This window comes from Vombatus ursinus, unplaced genomic scaffold, assembly GCF_900497805.2.
Source record: "Vombatus ursinus unplaced genomic scaffold, bare-nosed wombat genome assembly UNPS02014812.1, whole genome shotgun sequence".
Classification (NCBI taxonomy): Eukaryota; Metazoa; Chordata; class Mammalia; order Diprotodontia; family Vombatidae; genus Vombatus; species Vombatus ursinus.
Genome location: NW_020954590.1, coordinates 46,358,294 through 46,372,438, shown reverse-complemented (window position 1 = coordinate 46,372,438; position 14,145 = coordinate 46,358,294). Strand labels below are relative to the sequence as shown.

Here is a 14,145-nt window from a genome sequence, read left to right as displayed (position 1 = left end):
GGTCAAAGGATATGAACTGGCAGTTTTTTGATGAAGAAAACAAAACCATGTATTACCATAAGAAAAAATGCTCTAAATCACTATTGGTTAGAGAAATGCAAATTAAAACTAATCTGAGGTACCACCTCACACCTATTTGATTGGCTAAAATGATAGAAGGGGAAAACGACAAATATTGGCAAGGAGGTTGAAAAATTAGGACACTAATTCACTCTTGGTGGAACTGAACTGATCTAACCATTTTGGAGAACAATCTAGAATTATCCCCACAGTTATAAAACGATGAATACCCTTTGACCCAGCAATACCACTATTAATTCTGTTTCCCAAGGTGATCAGGAAAAAGGAAAAGACCTTATATGTTCTAAAATATTTATAGCAGCTCTCTTTGTAGTGCCAAAGAACTGGAAATTGAGGGGATGCCCCTTAATTGGGGAATGGCTGAATAAGTTGCAGTATATGATTGTGATGGAATACTATTGTGCTATAAGAAATGATGAGCTTGATGATTTTAGAAAAAGATGGAAAGACTTGCATGGAATAATGAAGAGTGAATTGAGCGGAACCAAAAGAACATTGTAAACAGTAACAGCAATACTGTTCTAAGAACAACTTTGAACAAGTAATTTTGAGTATTATGAACGCTCAGATCAGCTACAAAGGACCTATGAAGGAAGATGCTATCCACATTCAGGGAAAAAACTGATAAATAGAAGTATGTATAGTATGGTTTTGCACATATATACATTTTTGTGTCTAATGGTAGCCTTCTCTAGTGTAGGCTGGAAGGAAGGGAGAAAAAAAATAAAAAGTACACAGCAGAGAACGAAAGAAAACTTAGATGGAAGCATAGAAAAGCAGGGTAGCTTTGAAAATTATGTGTAGTATTTATTACAGTTTTCTATAAAACATTTCTAAACACTGAAATGGAAATTCATGGTTTTATATTGAATCCTCTTTTTATGTCGTATTGTGTACATGGAAATGTCTCTTTTATCGTCTTTGTGTGTTTAAGTTCAAAATAAAAAGAAAAAAAGCTACTTATTCTTCTATTTTTTTTCCTTCAGAACTTTTATTTCATTTTTGTCTCTTGTATCATTTGGATATTCATGTGTTCCTTATGGAAAATATTTTTTTTCCTTTGTGTCTCTTGTAGTTGTTACAAAATTGCCTTCACTTTCTAGGCTGGATTTTTGGGGTGCTCTAGAAGTATGCTAATTTTTTTTACTGGTCAGTGTCTTCTTTGGTTTACTCCTCTCAGCAGCTTTAGTTCCTGAATTGTGGCTTTCCATCAGGGCCAAACTCTGCCCTTTGATACACTTTTGGGAAGGATACTTGGCCTTGCTTGGTCTTTTTTTGGTTCCTCTGGGTTCCTGTGCTCACCTCTACCTTCTGGGGTTAGTTCTATGCAGTGCCCCCCTCCCCTACTCCCACCCTGGTCCCCAGCCCCCAGCTTTAAGTTTCAAAGCACTGACCTCAGAGGCCCTGAGTGTCTGGCCTGTCCCAATCTGAATGCTCTGAATTTCACTGGCTGGTGCAACTCTCTAGTGCTTTCCATTGGGGTTCCCATTCCCCTGAAGCCTTTCTGAATACTCTGGGCTTTCTCAGACCTCAGATATTATTGTCTTGGGACAAAGAGCCTTGTTGGCTAGTGAAGACAGCCAAAATGAGGGCCTCTGTTCCTCTGTGGTCATACTGGGGAGTTAGTAGCTTGTTTGCCTGTGCTGGCTCTGACTTTGCTGGTAGCTCCCCTTTCTGATTGCCTGGGGCTTCTGGCTGACTTTTTGTGCAATCTCAGTGTGGAAGTAGTCACTTACTGTAGTTTCTTTTTGGATTTCTTGATCATTATTTGATCTGGAGAGAATTTCAGATTTTTACTGGGCTAGGTCTATGGGATCTGTATGGGTTACCTTCTTTTATGCAGCCTTTGGCCAGAAATTCCAGACTGCATTAACTTTCTCGGTAGCCCGATTGTGCTGTTGACCTCAATTGCATTGGCAAGTCCACTTTAGTGTGCTGTCTTCCTCTGTCAGATTGTAAACTCCTTATGAGCAGGGACTGTCTTTCACATTTCTAACCCCAGTACTTAGCATAGTTCCTGGCACATAGTAGGTGCTTAATGTTTATTTACTGATAAACTGACACTAAAATACCCATACCTTTTTGACAAAATTTCCCGAATGAATGGATTTTCAAGTTCTCCAGTGACAAAATGTTGGCAATAATATTCCATACTGTGGTATTCCTCTCTTTTGATATAATGGGGAAAAGATTCAACTATTAGTTAGGAAACTTGTTTTTTGGTCTGAATCCTTATTCTGACTCTGGGTTGACATAAGACATTAAACCTCTCTTGGCCTCTTTTCTTATCTGTCACACGGGGATAATACTGTAACAAATTTGTTTAGTGGTTTGTGACATGGACATGGGCAGAGGGTGGAAAAGCATAGATAGGTTGTGCTATGTATTACTGAAAGGAATATTCAGATCAAGGCAACCACAGATCCTTTGGTGTGTTACTGTAGTTCCTGCTCATGGGGTCACTGTGAGGATCAAATAAAAGAACAGCTTTTTTTTTCAGCTTTGTAAAGTAAAAAACACTATTCAAATCTGCATTTATCATTTACTCCCTAAGAAGTATGATGGCATTTATGAAACATTTGTGTTGGCCTGCTTTCCATTTCTTTTGGCTTTTTGTTTGTGGCAAAAACAAATTTATATATATATGTATGTATATATATATGTGTATGTATCTATGTATGTATGTGTGTGTATAGCATTAGACAGTAAGCTGCTGAGACAGTCAGGATAACGAAGGCATTGTTGAAGTAATAATGAGATCTCCACTGCAGACCTTTTCGGATGCTTCACAATACCATGGGGGTGATCCTGGCTTCTCTTTCATTTGTTCCCTTCTTTTTTTGGGGGGGGGAGCTAGGCAGTAGGGTTAAGTGACTTGCCCAGGGTCACACAGCTAGTGAGTGTCATGTGTCTGAGGCTGAATTTGTACTCAGGTCCTCCTGACTCCAGGGCCAGTGCTCTATCCACTGTGCCACCTAGCTGCTCCTCGTTCCCTTCTCTTTACTCGAAACTTCATTACTCTAGTTTAGGCACCTTATCCAGCCTTTCATGAACAGCTGAAAAAGCTCCCTAACTGATCTGCCTATCAGTCTCCCTAGACAGTGGTCAAAATAACCTTCTTAGTGTACAGGTGTGAATACATCAGTCCTCTGCTCAAAAAGCTTCAGAGTTTTCCATTTGCATTTTTTCAGGCCGTTTGCAGTTAGGCTTCAACCTCCCAACCTCATTTCACATGATTCCTCTTCATACTCTGTATGTTCCTGACAAACGAGACCACTAGTTATTGCCAAAACCAGATGTTCCATCTTCTGCCTCCATGCTTGGAACGTCCTCCCTCTTCACCTTTGCATCTCAGAGACCTTGTCTTCCTTCACACTTAATTAAGGCACTCCCTCCTTTCAGAAGTATCCCTTGATCCCCCCGATAGTGTACTCCTCCCATCTCAGATTACCTTGCATGTGCATACTGGAGCATTTTGATAGAGTGTAAGTTCCTTGATGGTAAACACTATTTTTATTTTTATCTTTGTATCCTCAGTGCCTAGCATATAATAGATGCTTAATAATTGTTTGCTGAATGGAATTTAGTTCTCTAAGGCTGTGCCAAGCATTGTACTGAACATTAGAGATACAAAGAAAGGTAAAAAAAAATCCATATCTATATATCTACATATCTATATCAGTCCTCCCTCTCAAGGAGCTCACAGTCTAATAGGGGAGACAACATGCAAATTACTATTTACAAACAAAATATATACAAGATAAATTGGAGGTAGTCTCACAGGGAAGGCACTAAAATTAAGAAGGACTAGAAAAGGCTTTTTGCAGAAGGTAACACTTTAGCCACGAGGTAGAGATGAGGAAAAGGAGCATTCTAGGTATGGGGGACAGCCAGCCATTGAAAATACTCAGAGTTGAGAGACAGAATGTCATCTCACTGAGCTGGGAAGGTTTTGACTATAGATCTAGTGATAGGCTGTAAATATATTGTCCAATGTAAATTCACTGAGAGTGCACACTATGTTGGCCACAGATGATCTGCCTTGGTAGAAGGAGTATCAATACCAATGAAATCATAGATCTAAACTTAAAGTATAAATAAGAAAAAGGTATCATTTGTACAGTTTCTCAGCACCTTGTTTTTCTTTTTTTTCTTTTTAATTGATTTATTTTGAATTATCAACAATCACTTGCATAAACTTTTGAGTTTTAAATTTTTCTCTCCCATCCTTCACACCTCCCTCCTCAAGACGGCACGCAATCTGATATAAGCTATACATATATATTCCTATTAAACATATTTTCACATTAGTGATGTTATAGGTAAGAATTAGAACCAATAGGAGGAACGGCCAGAAAGAGGAAACCAAACTCAACAGAAGAAGAAAAAAAAATAGCAAATAGTATGCTTCGATCTGCATTCAAACTCCATAGTTCTTTCTTTGGATGTGGATAGCATTTTCATCATGAGGCCTTTGGAGATGTCTTAGATCCTTGTATTGCTGAGAAGTGTTAAGTCTATAAATATTAGTCATCGCACAATGCAGCACCTTGTTTTTCACTAGACCAAGTACATTGTACACACTCACATTTCCTGAATGAATGGATTTTTAAGTTCTCCAGTGACATTGGAGGTTTTTAAGGTACTTAAAAAAAAACATAAAACAAAAAACAAACAAAAAAAAAGATACTTTTTCATCACCCTGCACCAAACTCATATTGCCTTGGGCAACTTGAAAGATGGAGCGCTACTGATTTTCTTTTCTTTATAACAACATTGTATAACTTTAGCTCACAGGATTTCAATGTAGCTACAAAATGACATATCTGTAATTTTACTGGTTAAAAAGAAATGCCAGAAAGCACATGAGCATTAAAAAAAGTAAAATAGATTTTTGTCTATGACCAACGCCTTTAATATTACAGTCAGTCAGACTTTTGTCAATTTCTTGAAATTTAGAGCATCTATATCAAAATATCCTCAACATAGAATTAATATTGAAGAAGAATTGAAAGAGAGAAGTTTTGAAGATACTTTGTCAATGTATTTCATATCTAAAATAGTTTTTAGATCTAAAATAGTTTTTAGAGGCACATGATTCATCTATTAAGTGCTCTCAGTGATTTCTGTCTACCGGACCCTATAAAAAGAATTTTTGAAAGAGTGAGGAATATCAGCAAGTGACAGCTGCATTTTCTGAGTATGTGAGGTATTAGAAATGGTTTTCTAAAATTTTTAAAATAAATCTTATTTAAACTCCCATTGATGAGTAAAATCATTCAGATAAATAAGCAAGAACATAAGAAGAAAAGTGAGCAAACAAAAATGCAATAAAATTGTACGTCTATCCATTGATTTCTGTTACTTACCAATTTTTATTTACTCCTTAAAGAAAAGATGTACGTATTAACTTTATAAACCTAACCAAGTAGCCCTGATTGTTTCTGGAGATGCTTTATATTAACTAGGAAAGTCCTTTGGAACTTTATTTTTTCCTCATTAGGTAATAATAGCTCACATTTATCTATTATTTTGAGGCTTGCAATATGCCTTGAATACATCATAGCATTTAAACCTAACAAAGACAGTGCTTACACACTGGTGCTATGATTTTCTCCATTTTACTAATGGGAAACTAAGACTGATAAAGGTTAAATGGCTTGCCCAAGATCATGCTGGGAGTCAGTATCAGACCTGATATTTGAACACAGGTCTGTATGCTCTGAGGATTTTTGTTTGTTTGTTTTTTGTTGTATTATAGAAGACTGCCGTACTGCTTCTTATAAACTTATTGAATGTTGGTTTAACCATAAAAAAGCACTGATAACCAACTGTCCACTTTTTTTTAGAACAAAATAAAAAGAATGAAATCTATAAAGCATTCTCAGAGATTGCTAGGGAGGATTTTTGAAAAGTCAGAAAAAGAGGTCAGGAATGACACCCAAAGGCCAACATCGACAAAAAAAGCAACTTGTCCTGTGTCACTGCATCTAACACATGCTGAAACATACAAATCTGGCCATTATGATGAGAGGCTATTTTGCACTGAAATGTATCACAAACAACTGTGGAAGAAAAGTAAATTTTCCCCCCAAAATGAGCAGTCATAAGGCAGACAACATTGTGGTGTGTTTAGAAGGGGCTGACCTTATGGGTCAATAGGACCTGGAGTCAGATACTGGAAAGGGAAGAGAATAAGCATTTATTGAGTGCCAGCCATTGTAGTAATCATTTTACAAATATTATCTAATTTGACCCTCACAACAACTCCCAAGGTAGGTGCTATTATGATCCCTATTTTTCAGTTGAGGAAATTGAGGCAGACAGAGGTTAAGTGTCACAGGGTCACACAGCTAGTAAGTGTCTGAGGCTGGATTTAAATTCAGGTCTTCCTGACTCCAGACGTAGGGCTCTATCCACTGAGTTATCTAGCTACCTCCTACTGCCTCATGTACTAGTTGTTTGACCCTGGACAACTCATTTAAGTTGGCTGGGGCTTAGTTTCTGAATGTATTAAATGAGGGTTTTAGACTTGATCATTCGACTAATTCTAAGATCTCTTTCAGTTCTAAGCCTATGATTCTGTGATATTATTTTCAGTGATACCAGCCAATTCTTTAAGAAGATGTTACAGATACATCGCTGTTCCCAATCTACAGAACGGTTTTTGAACACTTGGGAGTTCCCTGTGCTGATGAATTCACAGGTCTGTGACCAAAACAAAACAAAGAAACTGATTATAATGTTATTTCTTTTCAGTAACTCTAAGCTTCCTATGCTAGCTTGACCATGAAGTCCTAGGTCCTTAGGGATAAGTTAAATGAGGTAATCAAGGGAATATCAAGTTTCTTTGTTCATTCCAGCAGGTGGGCATAATTTCTATTCTCTAAGTTGTGCCAGGTACTGTGCTAAGTACTAGGGGTATAAAGAAAAAAATGAATCATTTATTAAGACCTGTTATTTTATGATTCCTCTTTTATCATGGTAATAAACAGAATGGGTAAAGAATTGTCTTAAGTAGTCTACCCTTGGGGAGCAGCCCTTTGGGTTAGATCATAGAACTGGAAGAGCCCTGAAAGGTCATCTAATCCAAGCTCATAGCTAGTGCATGAATCTACCTTCTGCTTTAACATATTATTGAAGTGAAATGAGAATAGGATTTCTAGTCAGAGTTCAAATCCCAGAACTGTCACCTTCAGCCCAGGTGATCATAGGTAAATCTCTTAACTTCTCTGGGCCTCAGCAAAACAAGGGAGCTGTACTAGAACGTAAGCTTCTCTAGAGTAGAAATTGTTTCAGTTCTTTTTATTTTATCTCTAGCACTCTATCAAAATAGGTGCTTAATAAATGGCCTTGATTAGATGACCTCTAAAGGCTTTTCTAGCTCTAAATCTATGATCCTATGATCTTCAGTGATTAGAAACTCACCGAACAAGCCATCGGCTTGTATTTTTAGACGATGATTGTTGGGATGTTATTCCTTAGACTGAGCTGAAATTTGGATTATAATTTCTACCTGTTGACTCTAGTTCTGACCTCTGAATTCAGAAACACAAATAAGTCTAATTCTTCTTCCACATGACAGTTCTTCAAATAGTAGAAACAGTGATCATGAGCCACATTTTCTAGGCAAACATCCCCAGTTCCTTCAACCTATCCTCATATGACATGGTTTCAAGTGCCCTCATCCATCCTTCTGGATGAACTCCAGCCTGTCGATGTCCCTCTGAAAATGTGGCGCCCATAATTGAACATAATACTCTAGATGTGGTCTCACTGGTATAAGAAGGAGTACAGTGGGACTATCACCTCCCTTGATCTGAATGTTATTCCTCTGTTACTCCGTCACATTAGCTTTCTTTGGCAGCTACATTAAGTGTTGACTTATATTGAGTTTGCAGGCAACTAAAACTCTTTTTCATGTGACCTGGCCAAGTCTTTTATATATTGTATTTTTGCATTGGACTTTTTAAGTATAGGAGTTTATATGTATCCCTATTTCAGTTTTATTTTGTTTGATTGAGCCCACTGTTCCGTTCTGCTGAACACTTCATGGATTTTAACTATTGTCAATCAGCATACACACACACACATACACACATATGTGTATACACACACATACACACCTATGTGTATACACACACATATACACAATCCTTTCAGTTCTTCTTTTACCTACAAATTTGATAAGCATGTCATCTATATCTTCATTCAAGGCATTGGTAAAAACATTGAACAGAGAAGAGCCAAAGACAAAACACTGCTGCACACCTCCTCCCACTGATTAACACATTTGGGGCACGTTCATCCAGGTAGTAATACTATATGCATGGTGTCAGATGGCTCACTGAGATCTAATTCTACTGTATCTGCCACATTTTCCTTATGTACCAGCCTAATAATCCTGTTAGAAAGGAAATGCAGTTAAACAGGTGCAACCTGAGAGACAAATGCTATTATACCCATTTTACAGATGAGAAAAACTGAGGCTGAAAGGGCTTAAGTGATTCATCTTGGTCACACAGCTAGAGTCTGAAGTAAAATTTGAATTCAGGTCTTCCCAACTCCAAGTCACTCCACTATGTCCCCCAGATGCCTATAGAGTACACAGTGTAATTTATTGTTATTTAAATAGTTTTTCTGGTCACATCTATAAAAATTTGGGCCTCAGACCCTTGGTCAAGTCCCATTAATTCTATAAGAAAATTAGCCACACATTCATCAGTTGATATAAGGCTATCTTCCTTCAAGGCTCTGATCAAGTACCATTTCCTTTCTCTAGATGAAAGTGATCTTTTGTCATCAGATATTCTTAGAAAAATTGATCTAGATATATCTTTGCCCTTGTTACAGTCTGCTTCATCTTATTTGTATACATGTTGCAGTGAATTGGAAAAAAATGCTTTATTTGTCACCAAAGGAGTTTTTGAAATGACTCTGCCACTTACTACTTATGTGATCTGGGACAAATCCCTTCCCTCCTCTGGGCCTCAGTTTCCTCACCAATAAGGTGATGGAGTTAGTCTAGTTGACCTCCCATACATCCCTTACAGCTATCCATCTGTGATCCTCCCTCAATATCTTGAGAGCCTGGCACCATAGCAGGCTACACAGAATCCGGCACATAGCAGGAGTTTCATCAGTGTTTGCCAGATTATTTCAATTTACTTTCATTTCCATTAACATAATAATCCATCATATGTTGGAGGATTACTTTTGAAGAAAAAATGGTGTTAGTATTGTGACATGAAAGGCATGTTTCCTTTTCTTTTCTCCCATTGTCCTTTTTTATTTCTCTACTTCTTATCTGCATAATGGATGGGAGGCTATACAGAGATACAGGCAGGATTACCCAATAGAAAATGATTTCTGACCTTTTTGAATAAATTAAAAAAACTATTTCCCCTAAATGGTCTTTTTTGAAAGCTATGATGATATCAGTCATACATCAATTTCATAATATTTCATTTTCAGAGTCTGTGGATAGATTATATACCCTTACATGGTAGAAAATGCTTCTTAACTCTTGAGGGAAGTCCCTTGTTAGGGAATTTTCTTCACTGGTGTTACCAGGAACAAACAAAAAAAGAAAAAGGAAAGGAAAGGAAAGTCTGTCAACATCAGAGTATCTTTTTGACTCAGACTAATTTCTTTAGTTTGTGCTTATTCCAACGTATTCCAATTCATTTTGGAGGCCAAGTTGCTCCAATCAGTAAATGCCATGTTAACTTATATTACCGTTAAATATATGACTAACATGACATTAAGCATTGCATCAGACACAGCGGCTTTACTCTTAAATTAATTCATGACTTCTCTTTTAAATATTTTCTGAAAATGCTTTTCTTTGTTTAGGACTTCTACTAAGGGTTCTCTAGGGCAAGTTTTCTCCTTTCTAAGAAGAGATGGTGAGGATAAGAAAAAGTTAAAAGGATAGGGAAGCCAAAAGACACTAAATGAAAAAGAAAGTACAAACAAAAGCCTGTCAACTTTTCTACGGCTGTTAGAATTTGTTAGAAATTATTAGATTTGGTAAAGTGCCAAAGGCAGCATTTTATATGCTAAATGCTAAACCAAGAAAAAAAAATTCTAGATATAGGATGCTATAGGCAAGGGCTTTGATTTACCTTCCAAAAATTAACCACCATTCTATACTAAACCACAATTCTGAGACCAGAGTCTGTTTTAGGCAATTCTTTGGTTGATATAAAGGCCCCCTAGGAAAATTTCTGGTTAGAGGGAGAACACAAACTTAATTATGAGGGTGATAAAGCAAAAAAGGTCCAACCGTGGCTAAGAAGGTATTGCTGTAGCTTTGTCTGCCCCTTTTCAGGGGGAAAAGGGTATTCTAATGGTATCAAAGTCAGTAGAGATGGGCAGTGTTGATTTGGCAATTTTTAAATGAGTACTACTGACTTGTGTAACTTTGTATTTTGTAAAGATGAAAAAGAAAAAACACTGTCTTCTTAACTTTCCTCTTATCTCCCCTCTGCTCATAAAAGTGGTGGAGATGAATCAATGGACATAAGAAAAGGGGCGTGAATGCATGCCTCTTGCCAGATGAAGAAATCCAGATCAGTGCCTTCCTCTGGGGACTGATAAAGATGCCCCTGGACTCTTCAATAGAGCTCAGCACCCAGGGATGCCTGTGGGAACAGACTCTCAGACTTCGGATTGCTGCTCCTGAGGGGCTGGGGCTGTGTATGTGTCTGGAAGGTGGAAGGCGGAGTTCCTGTGTTTCTGGGAAAAGACCAAAGGAATGAGTAATTTGAAATATTGTAATACAGACCCTTCTCCCAATCCCCTTGCCCCTAACCCCCCGCAGAGAGGCGAAGGAGACTGGAGACGCAGAGACGGAGCCCGGGTGGAGGGAAGAGTCACATTTCGGAGGGGGAAGTGAAATAAAGAGGAGGGCGGCAACCGGGGGGACCTGTGCGTCATTGAGGGACCCGAGGAGGAGAAGACCAGGGTGAGGAAAGCCGGAAAAGGAGAAGTGTGAGAAAGTAGACTGAAGGGCTCGGGTGCGGAGCGGGAGGGCGGGGGGCGCTGGAAAAGGGGCCGAAGCAACGGAACCTAGTGCCTCCAGCTCACAGACCTGGTGGCCCGGGCTCCGGGTGGCTGCCCCCTGCCCTCCACCCCAGAGCCCAGTGTGCGGGTGCATTCGGGCCGGCAGGGCGGTGGAGCGCGCTAGTTTGCTCTCTTTGCGCCAGCTGCGGCAGCTGGAGCAGCGGGGCCATCCGAGTCGGGGGCGCAGCAGAATGTGGCCCTGCGGCTGGGCGTGGGTGCTGGCGCTCCTGGCCCTCAGAGAAGACTGGCTAGCCCAAGCCACCCCCCATATGCGGCAGACCAGCCGGCCCGGCGTTCGGAACAAGTAAGTGCCCCCTGGCCTTTTCCCCTTTCCCTAGCCAAGGCGAATCCCCTTGGAGGCGCGGGCTCCCCGCCTGCCACTCCCCCAACCCTCAGCGCCCCAGAGCTAGCTCCCAGCCCCGAACCCGCTGGGAGCAGCAAGAAGTCCCCGGGGTGTTGCAGGGTGACACGTAGACTCCCCTAGCGAGCATCGCCTGGGCTGGGGGCCGGTTTGGGGAGCCTGTGGGGCAAGCAGTGAGAGGGCTGGCCAGGCGGAGGAGCCGAACTGCAGGCGGGACAGCAGCGGCCTGGAGACGTGCAGGACTGGCCCGGCCGCACGCTGAGCTCGGAGTCTGCCAAGCCCTGGGGGGCGCGGGGCTAGAGGGAGGGAGCATCTCTTGCCTTGGGGGCGCCCCGAAACCTGTCCAAGGCACACAGATGCTGGAAGAGCTCACCTTGGCATTCATTCTCATTCTTTCATATACTTAATTTTTGTTTAAAAAAAAAAGAATCTTCTCCACACCCACGTGCCCTCAGCCATCAATGCATTGTATATATACATCGACTCATCCTTTCTTTGCCATTCTCATTGTTCACCCATTTTACAGTTAATCCTTCTCTCTCTTTCTACCCCGCCCCAGGAACTGGTGCGCCTACATAGTGAACAAGAATGTGAGCTGCTCCGTGCTGGAGGGAACTGAGAGTTTTATTCAGGCTCAGTACAAATGTGCCTGGAACCAGATTCCCTGTCCATCCACGCCGGTGTAAGTACTTGCGAGGCCGAGCAAACTGGGCGGGGGTGGATCGGGGGAGTAAGAGGAGCGCTACGTCTCCATTCCATCAACAAATCACTTCCAGATCTAGTGAAAACCCTAGAGTCGGAAAGTTACCGCGCTTCAGCAGGGTAGCGCATGGTGTGGAGGTATTTTAAAAGTTTATTTCTTTGTATGGGGATTGAAGGATATGTATGATTTTTGAGCCTATGATTACTGGACCATGTTAGATGATGAACAAAGCTTTCTCTTTTTTATTACTAACATAAGGCAGCTGAAGCTAATTAGATCCATATTGTGGACTGTGGGGTAAGAGCACACAGCACAAGTTTCCAAAATAGATATTGTTAAAATCTTAGGAAAATTGTGTAGTACTTTTGGATTGTATAATGTGGATCAAAATGGTAGTTTTGTACTAATGTCTTATTCTAGAGAAGCTCCACCTCAGTGCCTGAATATAACATTTATTTACAATCTCAAATTCCACCCAGAAAAAGTCACTGTTTAAATTTTATATATACATATATATATATTTACCATTTGGTGCTTTTATAAGTGAGTGTAAATTGTTGTCAGTGATGGCATAAAATTATAAAAGAATTCATTAGCTTTGTTTTTTTTTTAAATCAAGATTTCAGTTCTTTACAACAGAGAAAAGGCACATTTTAAAAATGCACTATACACACACTCATGTTATGTTAGAACTAACTGTTATAGTGTGAAGAACTTCCACTGAATTCAAGTTCTTACTCTCTCACTCAGTGTATGAGAAATACTGGACCTGTGATTTCATTGATAGAGGGCATTCCTAGATGGAGAAACTCCCCATACCAATGTGCAAGTCAACATCTTTTCTGCAACTTTGTACTTTTAGAAAGTTACCCCATCACAATGAGTAGTTGCTCAGAGCAACATAGCTATTATTTGTCAGAAATGGTAAAAATGTATGACGGTGAGAAGTAGTCATCTAACCAATTGGAACCATAATGATCTCATCTTTAATGCAAAGATAGTAATACTCTACCAAAGTTGTCATCAAATTCAAATGAGGTGATGTGCATAAAACATTTTGGAAACATCCCTCTGAATAGGAGTTATTTTGTCTTAGTCGGTATAGTTTTTGCAGTCAGATATAAAATAAGGGCAGGTATGTGAATGACAGTTCTGAATGTCACAGAATGACATTTGTGGCTATGTAGTGCAATTATAGGTGCAATTCATTTTCTCCAAATAATTAGTTTGAATGTATAATTATCATAATACAGAATTTCAGGCAAAGAAAGTATGCCGCTGAGTATCTGATTCTTGCCATTCTTGGGATGTTTTATCTACTTATAGGATCACGGATTTAGAGCTGGAATATATGTTAGAGGTCATCCAGTCCTCCTATTTAACAGGAGACTGAAAAGCCCCAGGCTCAAAAAGGTTACATGACTTCACTAGGGTCACACAACTAGTGAGTATCTGAGGAAGGATTCAAACCCAAGTTTTCCTGACTCCAAGTCCAATGCTCCAGACTATATCATGACACTTCTTCAGTAGAATGAAAGCTTAGGGCAAAAACTTAGAGCCTAATTGCCTGAGTCCAGACTTGGTGATGTGACTGGGTGGTCCTAGGACCCAACTGCTGAATTCACTATTATAAATATATTAAAAAGGAATTACTTTGCATGTCCCATGTTGTAAGGGAGAATCTTATCAATCAGGAAGTTTTGCAAGGAAATCCTACTCTGCCTTAATAAATATAGAAACATGTTTAGGCTTATTTAATCCCTTTCTCACTGACAGATTAGATTGGATAAATGATCAGATAGAAATGTTTAAACTTTTCATATATATTTATAATTAACATCAATAGAATTTAGACCAGAAAGCATATAACTTTATCACTGAAAGTAGAGTTAAATTTTTTCCTAATTACAGAAAACTGCTTGCAAAGATTTTT

General features: G+C 39.5%; 1 protein-coding gene across 2 annotated transcripts in view; it reads left to right on the top strand.

Annotated features, from left to right (window-relative positions):
- The first annotated feature begins 11,240 nt into the window (after nucleotides 1-11,240).
- LOC114054054 (EMILIN-2-like) overlaps nucleotides 11,241-14,145 on the top strand; it is a 62,606-nt gene continuing 59,701 nt past the window's right edge. For both annotated transcript variants that reach the window (XM_027877121.1, XM_027877120.1), the window contains exons 1-2: nucleotides 11,241-11,452; nucleotides 12,069-12,191. In XM_027877121.1, coding sequence (XP_027732922.1) covers nucleotides 11,340-11,452; nucleotides 12,069-12,191 — 236 coding nt within the window. In that variant the 5' untranslated portion in view covers nucleotides 11,241-11,339. The remainder of the gene's footprint in view (nucleotides 11,453-12,068; nucleotides 12,192-14,145) is intronic.